Below are 22,884 nucleotides of genomic sequence, written 5' to 3' on the forward strand. Positions count from 1 at the left end.
TGCACACTCAAATGTTAAATGCAGAATTATGTATTAGTTACGCATGAACACACTTGTAATTAGTTATTAATTAATACTGTGCTCATGCTTAACTTATGCAACAGTTAATCAACAAATGATTAACTTGTTCACAACTATGCATAAGTTAAGCATGGGCACACTAGTAATTAATCGTTAACATCATCTATAGTTGCCTTTTTTAACTATAAATTAAACATCTGAAAGATCCACATTAGTGTAATAAATAAGTCATTAATAACTGATGTACCTGAATGTACTAAAAATGCCTAAGACATTTATTTAGAACTTCTCAACAAATGCAATATGATTTTTTTGTGCGTGTAATGACAATCTTTTACCTATTCATAATCTGTTAAGGGAACAATATGAAGCTAAAACTATTCCCTTGGGCTTATTTTACAGCTATAAATGACTAAAATTGTGTAATAAAGACAGATCATATTACAGAATAACTGCTAAACGAACCACTAGTGTAAATAATTGTGTATAAAAATAAATAAATAAAAACACTTTAAATCCGATGGTCAAATGTTCATGAATACTGCTTAGTGGCAGTATAACTATAATACAATTTTTATGTCTATTTTAGGCAAGTTTAATTAAGTTTTAATCCACATTTTATTGGTTATTTTGGTCAAGAAGCAAATATATTCCCACAAATATCATAATAATGATGTAATTAATTTTATAAAAACATTTATTAATCAAGTTAGCAATCATAACTAATCAACAAGAATTAAAAACTTTTACTTGAGAACATGAGGTCAAATTGTCTTTTTTACACAATTAGCAAAACTAATTTAAAAACTAATTTAATTTAAACATTTATAGCTTCATATTGTTCAGTAAATTTAAAGGATGGTTATAAAAATTCTACACAAAAATAATATATGGTTTGCTAAGTTGTAAATAATGGCTTCAAGATGTTTTCTGTACATCCTTTCAAACATGAATTACTACCTTAATTTTGCTTTATTTTGTGACTAATATGCCCTTACAATATGTTAAGTAAATAAGTAGTGCGTTCATGCATAAGTAATACGCAATTCTGAACCCTTAAAATACAGTGTAACCAAAATGGTTGGCCCTTTTCCAAGTTATGACATCATCACAAACCCCAAACCATCAGCTTTCATACAGCAACATGCAGAGATATTAATGAGCTTAGTTTAACTGATTATGTGCGAGCTAATCCGCTGTTTACAAACAGCAGCAGATGGGATTTTACAGGTGAGAAGCTAAACAAACTGGCGTGACGGTGATTTTTTCTTTTTCTTTTTTGTTCTATTCAATATTGAAATGAAGGCAAGACTCTCCAGGTAAATGAAGTAAAAAAAAGTAACCCATAGTAAGTTGCAAGAATTAAACGTCTTTGTTTTACAAAGTTTCTAAAATGTTATGTTTTATCAAATATGTCAATGTTGGGTCTTGTAAGAATGAATGCAAATTTAGATAAATTTCTAGCATGAAAATCTGAACATCAAATGAAGTTTTGTTTTAAATATGTGCTTTTTAAAAACATAGTGGGGTGTTATCTTTTTATCATCTATAATTCTGAAAATACTGAGAACAGCTAATTGGAGTGGAATAAAATGTTTTGTAAAATCAGACAAATTATGTATGAACAAATCCATCTTTAAAAACCATCAGGACCCAAAAATTTTAATTACCTCATCATCTACTCTCCCTCATGTGATTTTAAACCTATATAAATTTCTTTCTTCTGTTGAACATGAAGAAAGGAAGAAGAAAAAAACATTAATTTCCACAGTAGTAAAAAAAAATACATTGGACTTCAATGGATCTCAACAACCAGCCTTTTTAAAAATATCTTCTTTTATGTTTAACAAAAGAGAGAAGTTCAAATAGGTTTTGAACAAGTCAAGAGTAACTAAATGATGACAAAATTTTCATTTTTGGGTGAACTATCCCTATTAACCCCAACACTTGGGTTTATTCTTGCACCCAAACTCCATAAATCCAGGCTTGTAAGTGTAAAATCAGTGAACTCACCCCTCTCGCAGGTGCGGGACCAGTAACCAGTGCCTGTGCAGTCACAGATAAACCGATTCCAGCCTTCTTTGCACAAGCCTTTGTTTTTGCATGGGTAACTGTCGCACTGTTTGCCTGACATCTTGTTGCAGGATGGTTTGATGCCTGCTCCGTTCTGGGCCTCAGCGATCTGCCGGATGTCTTTACTGCGACCATCAATGAACAGGTCCCGAATGCAGCCCACATAGCCGTAGTTCAACATGGCGGTCCACAGTTCGGTGGGCAGGATGAGACTACCCCGGCTGTCAGGAAGGCCGCCTAAGTACATGTCACCCTCCAGGTCCAGAATCTCATTTTCCCCACTGGCAGTGAAAGGAGTGCGGCGGCTGTTTACTGATATGGTGCCTGGAAAAAAAGACCAAAAATGCACTAAACTTTCAATCATAAAACTTAAAAGAAGTTTTGTCGCATGAACTGAAGAACTTTTTAACTGAAAAATCAAACAAAAGATTATTTCTGTTAACTGATGAAGAAATGTTTTAATGTAAATTTAGTTTAAATAAAATTTTAGATTTCTTGTTTTCACTTTAAAGTGTGTACATAGTATTCCTTGCGTTGTGGGGACCCCACAAATACTAGTCAATTTTGATAAATCACACTCAAAATCACACCGAATAAAGCGTGTTTGTGTGACTGTGTGTAACTTTGGTCTGTGTTTACTACACACATTGGCTGTTTCTCAATATGCATTCACACGATCTTGTGTCCTCGTGTTCTTGTGTCAAGTCATCATCAGCTGCCAAAGTTCAGTTCCAAAACACAAGACCGGAGGACATGTGAAAGTTCCCGAATGTGTTCTTGGTATCGAGGACGAATGGATGCAGACTTGAGCACAGAACTCGCTCGAGATGTCCCAGAAGTCATTGCGACTGGAGGTAGGAAGCGCAGCATTTTATAAAGATTTACTATTAAAATTCAGAGATATAACTTATTTGCCTCGGGCTTTTCCCTAAATGAAATGGTGAAAGTAAACATTTCCATGAAAATCTTGGTAAAGGAATAAACGCTTAAGGGTGTTTATTTGCTAAAATTAGTATTAAAATTAGTTTTATTTGTATTGTGCAAAGTATATTTGTAAATTCTTTATGCATAGTATATATTGCAAATGGGATAAATAACAAATTGCTGTATGAATTATGTAATTAGATAATTTTCCATTAAAAACACATGAAGGTCACATGACCATCAGGAAGAATGCAGCATCTCATTTCTCACAAGACGCGTTCTGTGTTCTCATGGTCTCCCGAGTTCATTTTTCCAAGGTGACCTTCACAGGAACTTAAGTCCATGCAATGCGTTCTTGGAATTGAGAAACAGCCATTAATAACATGAATAAAATTTAATTAATAACAATTAAAAACAGTACCTATTAATAAAAAAACTAATACCTGAATTATACAGGTTAATGTTAACATTATTGATGTTACAGTTTGTTTTAACAACTTAATGTTTTAACCCAATAAAATGTTAGCAAAAATCATTTTAAGCTGTACAAGATATTAAAGAATAAAATATAGTTCCAAATATTAATAAAAACAACATTATACAACCATAATCCTGTGAAATTTAGATTTTTTTATGTTCAAATATGTTTAATGTTTCAAAATTGTTGTTTATCTGGGATTTTTTTTTTTTCAAAATGTTTAAACATAATAGTCTTAAAAATTAATTTCTAATAACCATTTTCTTTAGCCATAATGACAGTACATACAGGTAAAATATTTAAGTAGGTTAATTAGGCTAGTTAGGGTAATAAGGCAAGTCATTCAACAACAACAGTTGATTGTTTTGTAGCCAATCAAAAGATATATAGTAAGGGAGCTAATAATATTGACATCAATTCTTATATATATATATATATATATATATATATATATATATATATATATATATATATATATATATATATATATATATATATATATATATATATATAAGAATATATACACACACACACACACATACATACATACATACATGTGCACACACACACATATACACATACAGTTGAAGTCAGAATTATTAGCCCCCCTTTTAATTTTTTTTTTTTTTTTTTTGCTTTTTTAAATATTTCACAAATAATACAAAATACATACAAAATGAGTTATGGGACATACATAATGCATAATCATAATTTTATTATCTATTAGAAATCCTCTTTATTAAATTAAACTGTTATAGAATATTATAACTGTTGTAGAATAAATGAATGAATAAATGAATGAATGAACGAATGAAGTACGAACGAGCAAACAAGCAAACGAACGAATTAATGTTTCTTGGCTGCTAACTAAAATAGCTTTTGACTAATATAGCAAACTTTTCATGGTGATGTTAAAATGCTTCCAAAAAAATGCTTGTTTAGATGTGAAGAGACTAAACGGCATTAATGTGTAATCCAGCAGTCTCTTCTGCACAACAGCCAAAGTCAGAGACATGAAGACCATTCACAGTGTATGTGATAGAGAAAGTGTAGAGCTATGAGTGGATTATTTCATATTTATAACCTCGTCAGAGTGTGAATCCTATAAAGCAGTGTCTCTCACGCAGACGCACGGATGTAAACAATGCATCCCATGAGAGTCAGCAGGGATCAATGAGAATAATCTCCTCAATACGGACACCGGTTCAGTCCAAAAACCTGACATTATTGATATCCGACAAGACGTCCCGAGGGCCCCGTGCTATGAAGTGATATGGAGTATTCGTGGATCGATTGAGAAACACAGTGCTGGTGATTCAAGGGCAATGGAAGAAAGAACGAGGTGAAGGAGGAGGATACAGAGACTGATAGAGAGGATAAAACCTAATAGAAAGTTCTGTCAGAGCAGATGTGAAATGAAAATGTCAAGCTACTTTGGTCTAAATCTGCCCATTATTGGTGACAAACCACTGTGCTTTTTGGAATGAAGCGGTTATCTTTGGGCTGCAGAGCTTAAGGCCTATGGAAACACACAAGCAATTACAGTATCCGACTGATTTGATAATGAAACAAAGTGGGAGTTCTTCGAGTGTGTTAAACTTAAAAAATGTGTTTAATAAATTGATAGGTGATGCCTTTTTCCTCCCACCAAGGATATTTCTCACATGTGAGATGTAAAAAAAATAAAATAAAAATAATAATAATATATTAATTTACATATAAATTTCATTTCTTTCCTTCTTCCTTTCTTTCAGTATGCTATTGCTTTTGTGTGTGAAATATTAAATATAAGTTTTAATTGATAATTATTTAAATTAGTTTTATTATGAATTGTTATTTTTATAATTATGATTTTGGCAAGGCAGTGGCGCAGTAGGTAGTGCTGTCACCTCACAGCAAGAAGGTTGCTGGTTTGAACCTCGGCTCAGTTGGCGTTTCTGTGTGGAGTTTGCATGTTCTCTCTGCCTTCGCGTGGGTTTCCTTCAGGTGCTCCGGTTTCCCCCACAGTCCAAAGACATGCGGTACAGGTGAATTGGGTAGGTTAAATTGCCCGTAGTGTATGAGTGTGTGTGTGAATGTGTGTGTGGATGTTTCCCAGAGATGGGTTGCGGCTGCAAGGGCATCCGCTGCGTAAAAACTTGCTGGATAAGTTGGCGGTTCATTCCGCTGTGGCGACCCCGGATTAATAAAGGGACTAAGCCGACAAGAAAATGAATGAATAAATTATGATTTTATTTTTCTAAATGATAAATTAAGTTATGTGCATAAAAACCAATTTGTTAAATAACTGATAATAAATGTGTAATAATATTAATAATAATAATAATCATCATCATCATCACAATATTACTACTAATAATAAAAATAGTAATGATATTAATAATAATAATAATATTATTATTATTCCTATTAATATTATTCCTTTTAATATTATTATTATTTTCATTATAACCATTAAAATAGCAATCATTATTGTTATTACTATTATAAAAACTATTATTATAACTTTGCATCTGTAATCCCCAATAATTATAAAAAATCTGAAATACTGTATTTGCAGAAAAATATTAACTATTATTTTGCTTTTTATTCCATAATGTGTATATTTTTATTTAGTAACTATAATCATCATTATCATTTAATTTATCATCATATTACAGCTTAAATAATGATTACAAAAACAATGTTAGCAACAAACAATAAAGAGCCCCTATTATGGGTTTTTGAAAATGACCATCCATGCAGTGTCTAACACAGCTCTAAGTGTAGCAAAATTTCTAGCTAAGGCTTAAATCTGAAAGTGCACCATGTTTAAAACTATTGATTCATCTATAAAAGAGTTGACTTAGAGTGGTTCGAATGAATAGTCGCTGTAACGAGTCTTTAGCCTTGTCGGCGTGATGTCAATATGGAACTTAAGCCCCGCCTTTGTTGCGCGTGCAGACCCAGGAAAGGGGTTTGGGAACAAATGAATTACTAAACGAATCATATGGGAGTCGTTAGAATAATTAGGTAAAAGTAAATGCATAATATAAGACAAATTTTGGAGACCCCCAAAACCAAAATATGACCCTTTTGAATACATAATAGTTCTTTAATAATTAATCACTAGTACTATTTCTTTAGCAACAACAACAGCTTAACAACCTTAGCATACTTATAGGCTTAGCATAAATATTAGCTGAACTGTTTAAATACAATACGTTGTATTTAATACAAAAGCTATAAAATACAAAAACATTATATTATATTATATTATATTATATTATATTATATTATATTATATTATATTATATTATCTGAATGTTTAATAAAAAAAGTCACAACCATTTAATAATTTCAACATCTTGTAAAAAGCCCCTTTAAGTGTGTGTAACTGACCTGATCTTCCATCTCTCTGGATGTCCACATGGTACCAGGCCCCGTCGTTCACCTTGTTCTGTGTGGCTTTCACTTTGATTGTCCCAGAGCCCATATCCAGCAGCAAGTACAGACTTCCATCCAGCAGCTCCACGGCAAAGAAGTCCACTTTTGTGTTCTTCTGGCTGCGGGCGTCCTTTCTCTCCTGTGGCTTGCCGTGGGTGAAGAGAATAAGGCCGTTGGGTTCGGTGGTGCGGAAGTCAAAAGAGATGGAGCCCATGCGTTTGGTGTTCCACTTAGGCAGGCTGATGTAGGCCTCAGGCGTCTCGAACGAAATCGGATCCAGCGTTGCCACGTTTTCACACTTGAACACCACATCGCCCTGGATCTTCATCTTGGGGTCCACAATGCGGGCGAGCCGGGACAGCTCCAGCCGGATGTCATTGTTTTTGTAAACAACCTGCGTGGATGCAAGCAAAGAATCACTCAATTGCTCCTTTTAAAGAGTTCATTTGCAAAACCTGACAACTCATTTAAAATGTTCATAAATCTTTTTTTTATATATAGTTTTTTGTGTGAACATATGTTACATGAATAAATGAAATTTAAAAAAGGCATACTGGATAGAAGCAGAAAATGATTTTTTTTTTATTACCTCTTCATTTCCATCCATGTTTTATGCATATTTAATGATATCACATCTAAAATTTAAATTAAAAACAAACACTAAATGAAAACACAAAGATGTAAAGAAATTACATGGATTATAAAAATTGCTCATTTAAGATACATGCTTGACCTAATTATATAAACTTGAAATACGTTGCTACATTTTGTTACATATTTGAGACTACAGCTGCGTCCCAAATGGCACACTATACACTATGCACTCATGCACTATGTACTTATGCACTTACACACTCAACAGCATAGTATATGTATGTAGTGTCGTCCCAAATGGCACATTAATGTTTTTTTTACTAAGCGGAAATTCAAACCGTTTCCCTGATGACGTTTGAGGCTTGCCAAATCAGTGAAATAAACGACCGAATTATCAGATAATACCTGCCGTGAGTATAACCGCATTCACTATCGGGAGGCGCTATAATCACTCTCGTAGTAGAATTTTGCTTTCACCATCCAAAATAAATAAAGTTATTCAACATGTGCGTCCGATAGCTCCGCCCCTTCCGCTACGTAAGCAAACCTGCGTTCGTTGAGTGCGTGAAGTGTCCATCATTACACACTTGAGTGCACTGAGTGCAATGAGTGCATCATCCGGGTAACTAAAGTGCACTTATTATTTGTAGAGTTTTCAGTGTGAACACACTACTTGCACTATTTATACTACAAAATGGCGTAGAATAGTGCATAAGTATGCGATTTGGGACGCAGCTTATAAATCCACTAGAGGGTGCTGTATACATTTTTGCTAAATCTGAAAGGTTTCTTAGGCCTGGTTTACACCAATACATTTTTGTTTCAAAACGCTTTAGTTTTGTTACGGTTACGCCATCTGTCCACACTACCCTGGAGTTTTCGAGCGCCACCTCTCCGATTGGGGCTTTTCCTCTATATTAAGTAGCCTACACAAAGTTCAGTCTTGCATCCTTTCCTTGTAAGTTCCTTTGCAAGTTTGAAATGGAAAACAAACTCCAGAGGACATGTTGGGTAAATCTTCAAAGGGAACAGTGTACTTTATAATGTCATTCACATCACCCTGGCACATCTTAACAATAAAATTAAAACAATTTGTCAACTTTCACCGTTAATTTTCATTTTGATATTAACAACTTAACAAACACCAAAAATGTTGAGGCGTTGTGTAGCTACATATTTCCATGAGTGTCATCTTTACTGTATGCATATTTACAACAAAATTGAGTCTATAACATACTGTAACTGCCACCTTTTATTTTCAGTGAAAAATACAAAACATACTTCTTTTACTGAATATCAGTTTTAATAATCAATAATGACCATTAAATACAGTATAACGTACAATACATTTAGACATTAAAGGAAATTAAGGCAAGCAATCAGTCAAATGTGCAGAATCAGTGTACGTGGTTACATAAATTAATAGATAAGCTTATCTTTGCCCTGAGCCAAAACACCTGAGAACAATAGATTCAAAAAAACAAAGTTAGAGAATGTATCATTAGACCTAGACAACCAGATTAATTAAACATCACGTTTAACAAATATATTGATATTAGATTTTTGATGAACCTTCCCAAGTGCATAGCTCTCACCAAGGTTCTGTGCTCAAAGCACCCGCTGGCTGCCTGGAGCTCAGACTAGCACATCCGCTGCAGCGCATGCCAGAGTGTTTGTGGTCACATGATGTGCGTTTTCAGCGGTGTAGCATGAAAAGAGAGCTGTTCAGAAATGCTAGGTGAAACGCCAGTGTGGATGTGGATCGTTTTCATTCTAAAACACAGTTTTAAAATGTATTAGTGTAAACGGGGCCCTAGAGTATGCTTTGTTTTAGGCTTCAGATACTTCTTCTCCACCAATAAAAAAGGGCAGGAAACTGTCTTACAGAACCATTTTTCACCGGACTCTATCTCAGGCACTCTGCATGACAAGTTCAGAAAAAGCCAGGAAAGTTGTCCATATGGATGGACATACAGCAGATAGGTAAGGCAAATTATTAAATAACAATTCATGGACATTGTTAAAGTGTGTTGTGGTATTTATTTGGTGTTGTGCAAAGAACTGCAGAAACATAATTCTCTATTTGTCGATATTATGTCCCTGTAAATATCATTAGCAAGAGAATAAACAAAAGTAGCCTCATTTTTTTTTTTAAATTAAATCACTTTTTGTTGCTATTTTCGTTGTCGAAGACCTACTCCTCAGTAGATACTGCATTTGAATTTAAATGTACAACTTGGTCGTTAGAAAAGTACATTCTATGAATGTCAGCAGTACGAATGAAACTCGGACGTACTACATCCACAATATTCTCATCATCACATGACCTTCCCGCATAAGATACCTCTCTTCACTCCCATTCATGAATTCTCTCGCAGTGCATCATGGGATACAGTAGTGTCTATCCAATGCAAACTTCTGAATCTTGCCGGAAGTAGTAGGAGTAGGTAATTTGGAGACTTTTCATATACTGTTTTTTTAATTCAATGAAGTAGGACATACTACTCAGCTAGTATACCGGTTTTAGCGTACTCTATTGTATGGAAGTATGCAAATTCAGACGCAGCTTATGCCTTTTTGCTTCCACCATCACATGGTAAAACTGCCACACCTTAAATGTTATCCATTTTACCCTGGACCAACATAAAAGAGGTTGTAACACCCTGAAATTGCATGCATTTGAACCCTGGGATTTGTCAGTTGCATGTTGTTGTTGCTTTTTTGTGTGGTTTTACAAAAACGTAGGCTAAAGCATGTTTCAAATGAGTCTGTTTTGCAATAAACACATTATGTTCAAATGACTCAGATACTGAACATATTTAATCCAATAAAAGTAAAAGTACATATACTTCAGTTGTCATGAGTCTGGTTTGCCTGTGTTGTGTTCAAGATGTTGTCATTGTGTATATTTGTTATGTGATTCTGGATGTGCTGTGCCCCATGTGCTTTATGTTATATCATGTGATTCCTATGTTCAGTTTTCCCACCATGTTGTTAATTTCAGTAGTTCCACCTGTGTCACAACCCTGTTTTTAATCCATTTAATCATGTATTCTGTATTTGTACCCCCAGTTCAGCCGCAGTTACACTAGTAACTATCAATATTGGTAGGCAGGGGGACCACACTCCTACATCAAGTCGCGGTCAATCTAAAAACCGCTCCAATTGGTCCACCGTTGTTATGTTGTTAAATTGAAAAAAATTTATTAGGTGTGTTTATATCACCCCAATATGATGGTCTATACACTATACTTACACACATGTCTGTCCAAAAAGCTTGAAAAGTAGATTTTTCACCATAGGTGCCCTTTAAAACAATCTCTTCAAAAAAATAAAATAACATGACAGAATTTATTACTTTGTATTTCGTCTGCCATTTCAATGTACAATCTATTTCCTATGAAACACAACTTTCCCAAAAAGTGATGATCTTTAACCTCTTTATTTGCAAATTTTTGATGTCATATTTTAAAATAAACATCGCAACGTTGAATGGAAACATAACTAATGGCCATGATTTATGGAAATATCTTTATCTGGCTTTAGAAAATACTGAATATGAATATTCAGATTAGTTTTTTTTTAATGCCGGATGCTAAATAGATAGACCAGGAAAGGTGGCTTTATTCAAATACGACCTGTGATAATACCAATAGGCCAGGCCATTGCCTACCTCTCAATGGTAATTGACTCGGGCGACGCTGGCACAAGCTGCTGGGTCAGGTTTCCTTGATAACTATGGTAATGGCTTGACAAAGCTGCACTGACACTTCTTCTGCCACAAAAAGCTCTGAGGAAGTCCTGGCCCTAGCCCTGCTTCCCAAATCTGACTGTGTGCTCAGGGTCCTAAGAGGCTGTCATTCAAAGGCAAGATTTTATGTGTGGTGAAATAGTATCTAGGATGGAGCTGCATAATATTGGGAAGGGGAATAAAAATATGATGTTTGCTTTTCTGCAATATAAAAAAATAAAAATAAAAACACAGGAAGTTTCACTAGATGGCTTGAAATAATCATTCTACAATGACTAAATGATTCAGTGTAGAGTATGAAAAGAGCAAAAATGACAATAGCACTATTTATTATTATTCACTAATTATTAGTATTAAAATATTAGCAAATACAAAATTATTTTGAAATATCAGTAACATTTTAGTGTAAGTCACAATTCATGGTGTCAACTGCTAGCCTATTGCCTGCCTACTATTAAGTTATTAACTGTTCATTAGCAATAATAATTCCTTACATTTATATCTCACTTTTAGACACATCTAGACACATCTAGACACTTAAAGCGCTTTACACATTGGAGGGAATCTCCTCATCCACCACCAGTGTGTAGCATCCACCTAGATGATGCAACGACAGCCATATTGCGCCGCACACCAGCTGATTGGTGGAGAGGAGACAATTATGATATGGAAAGCTTAAGAGTCCATGGTGGACAGAGGCCAGTGGGAGTTTTCATAAGCACAGGGAGTCAGGACTTCGGTTTAACGTCTCATCTGAAAGATGGCGCTCACTGAGCAGTAGCAACATAGGTTTCCAATTTGGTCTCCCATCCAGGTACTGACCAGACGTAGACCTGCATAGCTTCAGTGGGCGACCATGTGAGTAGTTATAAAGTATTATCTTATTCTACATCCCTACCCCAAACCTAAACCCATCTGCAACCTTATTATTATTATTAAGCAGCTAATTAGAATTTATTAAGCTTGCAGTGTTTATTCATTCATTCATTTATTTTCCTTTGGCTAAGTCCCTTTATTGTTTAGGGGTCGCCACAGCGGAATGAACCACCAACTTATTACATAGCTGATGTTCTTCCAGCCGCAACCCAGTACTGACAAACATCCATACACACTCAATCACACACACTAGAGCCAATTTAGTTTTTCAAGTCACCTATAAACATGTCTTTGGACTGTTGGGGAAACCGGAGCATCCAGAGAGAACCAACGCAAACACAGAAAGAACATGCAAACTCCAAACAGAAATGCCAGCCAGGACTCGAAGAAGTAACCTTCATGCTATAAGTTGACAGTGCTAACCACAAAGCCACTGTGTCGCTGCTAGCAGCGATAGTTAATGATTTGTTAATACCGTGAATTGTGACTAAAAATAAAGTGTTACGGAAATATCAACTTTAGTGTTACATTTTAGGTCACACTTTATTTTAATGTGCAAATTATGCTATTAACAAACCGCTATTTACATGCATGCTATTTTAAAATTATGTTGTAAAAAAAAGTTTCTTTTTGTGTAAATGCACCTTTTCCATTTACAATAAATAAAAAAATACTCTAACATAAATCAAAAGATCTATTTTTTGCTAAACATTTCACAACACTTTTTCACAAACATGTTATAGAAATACATTCTTCCATGTACAAACTTTTTTTCTCCAATTTTCTCACAAAACCTGTGTATTACTTAAGTGGAATCACTTAAAAGTTAGTTTAATTTACTTAATTTTAAAATAGAAATAGAAATATGCAAAAGTATTGTAATGAGATATGCACAATGTCTGATTAGTTTTACAATACTAAAATGTCAGCATGAACACTTCACATATGCAGGACTTTTGCCAATTCATGTGCGTAGTGGAAAGCAAACGCCAAAAGGAGAAGATATCAATAAGGAAAATGTATTTATCAAAAAATGCTAACCAAACGTTTATTAAAAATGCCTTAAATGTTTAGTTTACAATATCTATAGTTTTGCTTTACCAGTTGTTTTGTATTATAGAACTTAATAATTCATGTTTATGAGTTTCTTTAAACTTATGCTTTTAAATGATGATTCAAGTTTTAATATGGAAGCTATTCAAAAAATAATTTTGCCTCTCCAGTAACATTTATTTTCATAAATATTGTAATAAAGATGGAGTTGTCCAACACTTATGTACCTTTTTAATGAGAACAATTGAGTACCTTCATTTAAATTGTACCATAAAATGTACAGAACAGTACCATAAGATGTCTTTTCTGTACTATATAAGGTACAACTTTTACAAAGGTACAAAACTGTGCCTTAAGGAACATTATTTGTAGAGGTGTGAACCTACACTGGTCTCACGGTTCAGTTACGATTATCATGCCATCGATTTGGTTGGATATCTCAGTGCATCGCCGATGCTTTCCATACACAGTTTTAAATTTGGGGGAGGGTTACAAGCTACAAACAAGCTGTATAAACACACACACACACACGCACGCACGCACACGCACGCACGCACACGCACGCACGCACGCACGCACGCACGCACGCACGCACGCACGCACGCACACACACACACACACACACACACACACACACGCATGTTTGTTTTTGTGAAAAGTGGGGACATTACATAGGTTTCCATTCATTTTATACTGTCCAAACTGTATATTGTATTGCCCTCACCCCACCCCACCCCTAAACCCAACCATCACAGGAGACTGTGTGCAGCTTTACTCTCTGATTAAACTCATTCAGTGTGATTTATAAGCATTTTGAGAAATGAGGACGTCACCAATGTCCTCATATTTCACCTCCTTTTTGTAATACCTGTGTCATACCCATGTCATTATACAGATTTGTGTCCTGATATGTCACAAAAACACGTACACACACACACACACACACACACACACACACAGCACCTAGCAAGCGACACACAGCATCATGCTCTCTCTCATTCACACACAAACATACACACACACACGCACGCACGCACGCACACAGTATCAATATTGTTAGACCACCTGTCTCCGTTCAAAATACACCAGAGTTACTGGCCATTTAGTTCATTACAAAAGGAGATAAATGATTTAAAATAGTTTAAATGTAATGTATTCTCACACAAAAAAATTATTAAAATATAAATACAGAACAATCATAACTGTTTATAGAAAAATCTATTGCTATTCACTGTAAACAAAGTTATTATAAACTTTATTTTCCTTTAAGTCAGGGGTGTCAAAGTCAATTCTTGGAGGGCCGGAGCCCTGCAGAGTTTAGTTCAAGCCCTGCTTCAACACAGCTATCTGTAGGTATCAAACGAGCTTAATCACTCAGTTAGTTTGACCATGTGCATTTAATTAGGGTTGTAATTAAACAGTGCAGAGCTGCGGCTCTCCAGGAACGGGCGTTGACACCTGTGCTTTAAGTGAAACTGCAATTTATCGGGGAAAGTGTGCCAAACAAAAAGTCACAAATCCAAAAGTATGTTTTACTTGCTTGATGTATCTGCATTCTATATAAATTACAGTTTATTTTAATTGACGACACACCATAATTATTTAGCATCTTGTTTGATTTGTCATATCGCAATATTGATTTCATTTCAATATATCATGCAATCCTAAACCAGGCTATTTTTTGCAAGCAGAAGCAGGTGCTTTTCCTCAGTCTGAGTGTACACTATTTAATAAAGATGAAACCAGTATAGACCTGCAAACACACACAAGCTCACCAGGGTGTGAAATTGCCCGCTTTAGCTAATTTCTCCTGGAAAGAGATCTTTTTTTGTGAGTGTGTTCATTTTTAGAACACCGTAATGTTTGTGAGCACAAGCACTCAACGCAAACCTTTCAGCCCTGCTGTTCCAGTTAATCCTGCTGTGAATCAAACATCTTCTCAGGTTCAGGAAGGGCAAAGCGCAATGGAAAGGATTCACTTCTGTTCCTCTAGAAAAGCCACAGTGATATCCAGGCTTTTCTCCTCCATCGTCTTTCTTATCTGATAGATCATAAATATCATTGTCCCTGAGGGGGATCCATTCCTCAGACAAAGCCCTACGTTGGTTCTTCTGCATCTCTTACAAACATTGTCATTTTTCCTCCACAAGACTGAAAATGTTTGCTGCAGTCCCTTATTGTTCTTTCAGAAACAGGATTTCTGCTCTGTAAGCCATCACAGTGCTGTCAGACAGATTGACGCACCACAGCTCTGTTAAAACATCACCAAGGTGAGATTGCTTCAGCTGCAGAATCAGAGATGTTTCAAATACTGTAATCCACAATCTGAAGAATAAGAGTCTGTTTACAGCTGGCACTAAGATGAATTTTCGTCAATCAAAGCACAAGCGGATGACAGTAAATGCAGGTGTAAGCTAGTCATAAAAGCAGTTATGTCTCGACAAAAAAAGTGAAGCATGACGAAATAAGTGTCTCAAAGTTATCTGAAGCAGACATAACAGATGCATTTGAAAGTTGACACCAGGTTAAAATGGAAAACAAAAAAAAGAATTCCTTGTATCAAATATTGGCTGTAACAGACTTTTATTTTGATCAACTATTATGTTAGAGTGATAAAATTAACTAAATTGTCAAATTCATAATTTTTTAAATATTTCCTAAGGGCTGTTTAATGGAGAGATTATATTGACACATTTTTAAACATAATTGTTTAATAACTAATTTCAAATAGATTTTTTTTTTGTCTTTGTCATGATAACAGTACATATTTCACTTGTTATTTTCCCTAGTTATGTGTTTTAATGGTGCCAGCTACAAAAAACAGGAGTTGTGGACAATGTAAAACAGATTGTTCTCAGTAGAGTCCACCTTCATTGTCTTTCTCACATCCGTGAGAGTTACAGTGTGGAGAAGTCCCAAAGAATTGCACCACCCAGACTGTTGCATGGCCAGAGTGAAGCATGGGGTGGATCAGTGATGGTTTGGGCTGCAATATAGCATTCCCTAGGCCTAATACTTGTGCTAGATGGGCGCATCACTGTCAAGGACTACCAAACCATTCTGGAGAACCATGTGAACCCAATGGTTTAAACATTGTATCCTAAAGGCGATGTTGTATATCAGGATGCTAATTCACCAATACATACAGCAAGACTGATGACAGAAGGGTTTGATGAACATGAAAGTGAAGTTAAACATCTCCCATGGCCTGCACAGTCACCAGACCTAAATATTAATTCAGCCAATTTGAGATGTTTTGGAGGAGAGAGTCAGGAAAAATATCCTACACCAGCATCACATAGTGACCTTGGGCCTCATGTACGATGACTTGCGTTGAATTCAAACAAAAACATTGCTTACGCACAAAGCAGTACATGTGCATTCGCAGTAAAAAAAATCATATATATGAAACACTGCGTACGCTAAATCCCACGCATATTATCTTTGTACATCCGAATTAACGTGAAACTGAGCGCACTTGCACGAGCGCAAAATCCCTCCCCTGCCTCCTCCCCCTAATGAATATGGTAATGATTCTACTTTGGCAAAACCAAATTAAAAAGCAATGGCAAAAGAAAGCAAAAAAAAAAGAAACTTTAAACAGAATGTGAATTGGAGGTGCTCCTATCGGAGATAGACCGGGGAAAAACGGTATTATTTGCAGGTTTGTCCTCCGGAATTAATAACACAAGAAAAAATAGAGTGGGAGAGTTTTGCTGATGCGATTAACGCAGTGGGGTCTGAACATCGCACACATAAAGTGGCACACCTCGTTGGACATCAGCAGCGCAAGTGGCGTAGCTTGTAAAGCGCATGGCAACATGTTTTGTCACTATCATTCATGACCCCAGTTCGAATCCAGCGTCTGATAAAGTCATTCTTCTTTTTTCCCCCACTACATATCAGATTTTGCCTACTCTGCATCACGAGAAAGACAAGTAGGAATCATTAATAAGCATGTGTATTATGTTAAGCGCATTTGAGAATCACATATTATTTGCACATTTATTGAATGGAAATGTTTCCGATTCACGTAGCCTATGCAAATTCATCTTCAGATGGAGCCTTTATGGCAATGTGTGTGCAGTGTGTGTGGGCAATCTCTGCAAGTTGCGCTTTAATGTTTGGCTTGTCAACTGCATGGTATGGAAACCTTATATACCTGCTAAACATGCGGATGATCCCGTCCCATACAGCTGCTATTGCACGGTTCAAAGATACTTTGTAGTGTGCAATTTAACACAATTGCCTCTAGGAGTCGCCAATGAAAATAAAACAAACACACAGACGAAATGCACAAAGGCCAGAGAGGAAGTTGGCGTGGACCAACGCACATTCTCACTTTAATTTCATCTTTAGTTAATCCAAACATGAGCGTAAAATCTGGCTTATGCAAAGTTTTTGTGCGTACGCACCATTGATACATGAGGCTCCTGGCCACTATTCTGCAAGAGGAATAGCTCAAAATCCATCTGGCCACAGTGCAGGACTGCTTTCTGTCATTCCCAAGACAAAGTGATGCTGTACTTGCTGCAAAAGCGGAGACCCTACACCATATTAAAGAATTATTGTGGCCTAAAACCAGGGGGGGTAGTTTCATTGTCCAACCCCTGTACATATAAGTTTAGAACCTAAGGGTAGTAATTGTTAAACAGCCAAAATGATAGAATAGCAAAATATCTGTATATAAACCATTTCTGTCTCTGAAACAAGTATAATATAGTAGTTGTAGTAGTAGTAGTAGTAGTAGTAGTAGTAGCAGTAGTAGTAGTGGTATTTCTGAAATAATATGAAAACAGAACAGCAATGGCAAATATGTCTTCAGTGATTCTTCAAAAAGATTTGACAATTAATGGAACCAGAATATTAAAAAAACAGCATTTGTTTAATTTATTCCTTCTGGGGAAAATAGTATTATTACCTTACTACTTATCAATAAATTAGAATCAATCTCTAAACGCAAAGAAAGGACCAGTAGTAATGGAGAAAGTGAATATATGCTGAATCACTGCATGGATCTCCCAGGCCTCAAAAATGACCTTGAGGAGTTTGACATGACTGAAAACTGCCAGACGCTGATTAGACAATGATTGCTGTTATTTGTAACATTATCATTTCTATTTATCCTGTCTGGTATGTTTTTCATCACCTAAATCAAGTTTCATCTTTGCAAATTGCCCACAACACCAGGGGCAGCCATAGTGTCTGACACAAATTGATACTCTGCAATTTGGTCCGTTCCGTGGCATTGTCATTTTGATGCGTACGGGCGGCCCGTGAAATGTCAGCCGGTTAATTCAGCTGATGAGCCGCTCAGAGCTGTGAAACATCCGCACCAATCCTCTAGTCTGTAACCAAGCTGGCAAATCGTATTCCAGTTGTCCAAACTGTTAAACCTCTTCCAGGACATGTACTTTAATTGTTTTAATAGACTTTTGGAGCAACAAAATTGCCATTTCAAATGTTTAATCCGCTAGGAGAACTGAGAATTTACTTGAATACAGAGAGAAAACATTTGACATTGAATATAATGCCAATGCTTTATCTAACAACGCCTGGTACTGTAAGTGGAAAGAGCCAAGCTGGTGTAACTGAAATATAATCTACAGATAGACACGAGAAGACTCACAGTAAGGATCTGTCTGTCTGCGTGGAGCTATATCCTGGCTTTATGGATTCTGCCGTGAGGGGACGTATAAGGATTGACTGTTTCCAGACACGGAAAGGAATTTGTATGTGTGGTTGGACTAAAAATTTCAGTAGGTTGTTATCTTGTCTTGCAGACTCTGAATAAAACTGGAAAAAGGAAGACAAACTAAATAAAATGGATGGGTAGAGCAGTGTTTCTTGTGCTACTCTTTGCTGTACAGCTAAGCTATTTACAAGCAGAGAGGTTCAGCGTACACAACATCAGTCTGATTTTGGAACAATCCACTTGATGTTTGAGTGTTGTAGGGGTTTGTGAATGACAATGGGTGCTGGGAAGTAAAAATCAATGGTTTTATCCCATTTAGTGACACAGTGGACAACAACTATTTCCACTTCTGAGACTCTTCATAATGTGCAACATAAAGGTCTGAATACTTTTTTTTTCTGATCCTGCATGACTTGTTTAAGTAAAATGCGTTTTATTCTCCAAGGCCTGTTAAAATGTCTTTCTAAATTAGAGAATTTTTATAACACGCTTGTTATGATGGAAAATTAAGTCTATTCCAAGAAATATTGACTTCATAACTCTTTCAGAAGTTAAAATATATTTCTGTTGTCTAAAAATGACTAAATATAGCAAAAACATGGGACCTTGTGTCACGATCACCAGCAATCTAGCATTTGCAGATCCCTGGGGAACTACACATTTGCCACTACATAAACTACAACTCCCAGAATTATTTGCACGCACACACCCGTTTCTGATTCCCCTGATTACACACACATAGATGGAAGCTCATGTACTGACTACCAAGAATATGAACGCATCTTACATACACTTTGCTGAGTTTTGTCAACTGAAAAGGTTATTGTACACTGAATCTGAAATTTTCGTTCTTATTTTTTTAGCACGTAAAATAAATAAATAAATAAATAAAATAATTTTAGCATCCGAAAAATCTTTTGAGGGGTGTTTTGACAGTTCAGAGCCACTGTACAAGCAATAAAGCTAAATACAGGTTACCGTCAATTAAGCTACATTGCATAAAATAAAGACAGAATATGGTGGACAGATGAGAACCCCTAAATGCTGGATTCAGTGACTGCCGCACCTCTGAACTGACTCCAAAATGTTTTGTGCTTTGTAATTATATTTCTGCAATATATATGTATTCCTCATTTGTAAATCCCCTTGGATAAACGTCCCACTTTCGCTTTCCACTAAATTAATAAACTTAAATTCATAAAACGATATCAGAATGCACTGCACCAAGCTTCATGGAAAAAGAAACAGAGAATAATCCACAATTTATTTAGAATACTCAATGAATTGTTTTTATTTACTTAATATTTTATGTATCACTGATGTTGTATTTGTGATATACTTGTATATAATAATGTTTATGCATGGTTTATAACTTTTCTAATTCCTCATTTCTAAGTCACTTTGGATGGAAAAACTCCACTAAATCAATAAATCTAATTTCATAAAACATTAACAGAATGCACTGCAACGAGCTTCATAGAAAAACATATCCAGTTGAATATTTTGAATAATAAATACATGTTTTTCTTTGTTTAATTTATCTAATACTGTATATAAAAGTTGTCCAAGCTAAGATGCTCCCACTTAGCTTCAACAATAATAAATGGTATTATTGTGCACCAGAATGCCGATTCTGCTTATGAAATATTGAAAATATGTCTTTTCTCAAAACAAATAAAAAATCCAGTGCATTGAAGGTTGTGAAAGACAGTAAAGAATTAAATCCCAGTAAAGACAGTAAATCCCATCAGATGATGCCTCACTAAGAGCTCTGGATGTAAAATAAGCAAAGGGTGATTTGCCTGATCTGCAGCTCAGGTTATGTTGATCTGAGGTCTAGATGTGCCCATTCTGCGGGTTCGTCCCGTGCCTGCGGCCTCCTCTCTGCCTGTGCCGGGCCTGTAGTGACATCCGCATTCATCATCCACAGCTGTCTGCTTCTACTATAAATCTCTGCCTACAGTGCCAACCCACCACTCTCAAGGAATTAATAGCCCTCGGGGTCAAACTGGAGAAAACTTGGAAATGGGTATAGATTATTCACTAGTCGAGCGTGCCAGGTGGCCCTTTGTGGATGTTTTGCATGGGAGCTTGGGGCAGCAAGGTGCAGATAGGTCTGGATGGACTGGTTTGACACGGTCTGACAGGTTAAGGCTCGGGCAACGAGACATTTGACTGTAGCTATTAAAGCTTTTGTTTGCCGTTTATTTGGGCCTAGATTTACAACAAGCCATATATTTATCTTTGTTTAGTGTGTCCTTTGGGAGAGGTGAATGTGGTCACATATACAGTTGACGTTAAAATGTTAAGATCTGATTACAAGTGGACAATACTTCATTCAAATGGTTAAAAATGGGTCTAAAAATGTTTGTCCACTTTCGAAAATGCTTTAAGACAGGTCTATATATGGTTGCTTTCATTTATTGCTTTAAAAAAAAGACTATTTCTTAATTGTGAAGCAAAATAAAGTCATCGTTTAGTCTCTTGTTGTTCCAAACTTGCATAACTTTAACCAAAAATTTGAATTCCTTATATTGATTTAACATATTGTTTTTATTTATTTTATAACACTGGCAGTTTATATTTCTTTTCTACTTTATTTAAAATTGCTGACTTTCTTATGAATGATAGATATAAGAGAAAGAATAGATAAGAGAGTGTTAGTATAATATAATAAATTTGGATTTCTAACACTAGCAATTCCTTTTCTTTTTTCTAGTTTAAGTTTTTTATTGATAGATATTAGTGAAACAGCCAAAGCACCAAATACATACAATCACTAGACATCAACTGCTTTAATCTAGCAGTAGAACACAATTTGCTCACATTTTCTCTCTCTCTGAATAAAGTAATACAATGACATATTCCTGCATTAAGGAAAAAAACACAAAACAATTAAAAAATGTAATAATAATAATAATAATAGCAGTGGCAGTGGCACAGTAGATTGTGCTGTTGCCTCACAGCAAGAAGGTCGCTGGTTCGAGCCCCGGCTGGGTCAGTTGGCGTTTCTGTGTGAAGTTTGCATGTTCTCCCTGCCTTCGCATGGGTTTCCTCCGGGTGCTCTGGTTTCCCCCACAGTCCAAAGACATGCGGTACAGGTGAATTGGGTAGGCTAAATTGTCCGTAGTGTATGAGTATATTTCATATTTATATATTTTATAATTTCATATTTAAAAATATTTCTTCATTAAATATTTAACAGACCAAGGAAATATTCACAGTATTTATCATGACATGTTTTTCTTCTGGAGAAACTCTTATTTCATTTAGTTTGGCTGGAATTGACATGATCTACAAATCTGCCAGCAAAAGAACTACAAGAGCCAGTCATGAATCACTTACACACCTGGTCTAAATCCTGTCTGATTGCAAACACCCACAGCTGAAGCCGCTTATGAACTGATTACAGGGACTATAAAGTCAGTACACAAGCACACAGAAATTGCTGAGTCTTGTGAACATTACAACGCACTTTCCTTGCCTAGTTTTTGACCCAGTGCCTTGTTTTGTTTATTTACATTGCTGCCTGCCTTCAGACCTCTCGCCTGATATTTAACCACGATTCTGGATTTGCCTGTATATGTCTGTTTGCCCCTGTGTTGACCGTTGCTTGCCTGACTATTCTTAATAAACCTGTGTTTGAATCCACACAACCATGTTGTCAGTGTCCACATTACAGAAATGAAAACAGTGTTTAATGTTTTTCTTCAATTTGCTACAAAACAAACCACATATACCTTGCCTAATTAACCTTACTTGCCTAGTTAACGTAAGCTAGTTAAGCCTTTGGGTAATATATTTGGCTTTCATTAATATTTTGGCACATTAAGCTGAATACTAGCATCTTGCAAAAAAAGTAGAACACTATTATGAACTGTCAGGATGGCAAAGTCGACAGAAATTGGTTATTAAAAACTAGTTATTAAAAGCTAAATTCTCTCTCCATGACACGTACAGTAGTATCATTTTAAATGAAGGTTTGTTTTATTT

At 35.7% G+C, this 22,884-nt stretch overlaps 1 protein-coding gene across 37 annotated transcripts in view; it reads right to left on the minus strand.

Annotated features, from left to right (window-relative positions):
- Positions 1–22,884, minus strand: part of nrxn3a (neurexin 3a) — a 546,850-nt gene that overhangs the window by 409,718 nt on the left and 114,248 nt on the right. For all 37 annotated transcript variants that reach the window (XR_015512694.1, XR_015512693.1, XR_015512692.1 and 34 more), the window contains 2 exons: positions 6,878–7,316; positions 2,035–2,418 (listed from right to left, as the gene is read on the minus strand). Coding sequence is in view for 32 of the 37 variants with exons in the window: in XM_087289302.1 (XP_087145428.1) it covers positions 2,035–2,418; positions 6,878–7,316 (823 nt within the window). In the remaining 5 variants the exon portion in view is untranslated. The remainder of the gene's footprint in view (positions 1–2,034; positions 2,419–6,877; positions 7,317–22,884) is intronic.

Source organism: Danio rerio, chromosome 17 (assembly GCF_052040795.2).
Source record: "Danio rerio strain M-AB ecotype USA chromosome 17, GRCz13ab, whole genome shotgun sequence".
Lineage (NCBI taxonomy): Eukaryota > Metazoa > Chordata > Actinopteri > Cypriniformes > Danionidae > Danio > Danio rerio.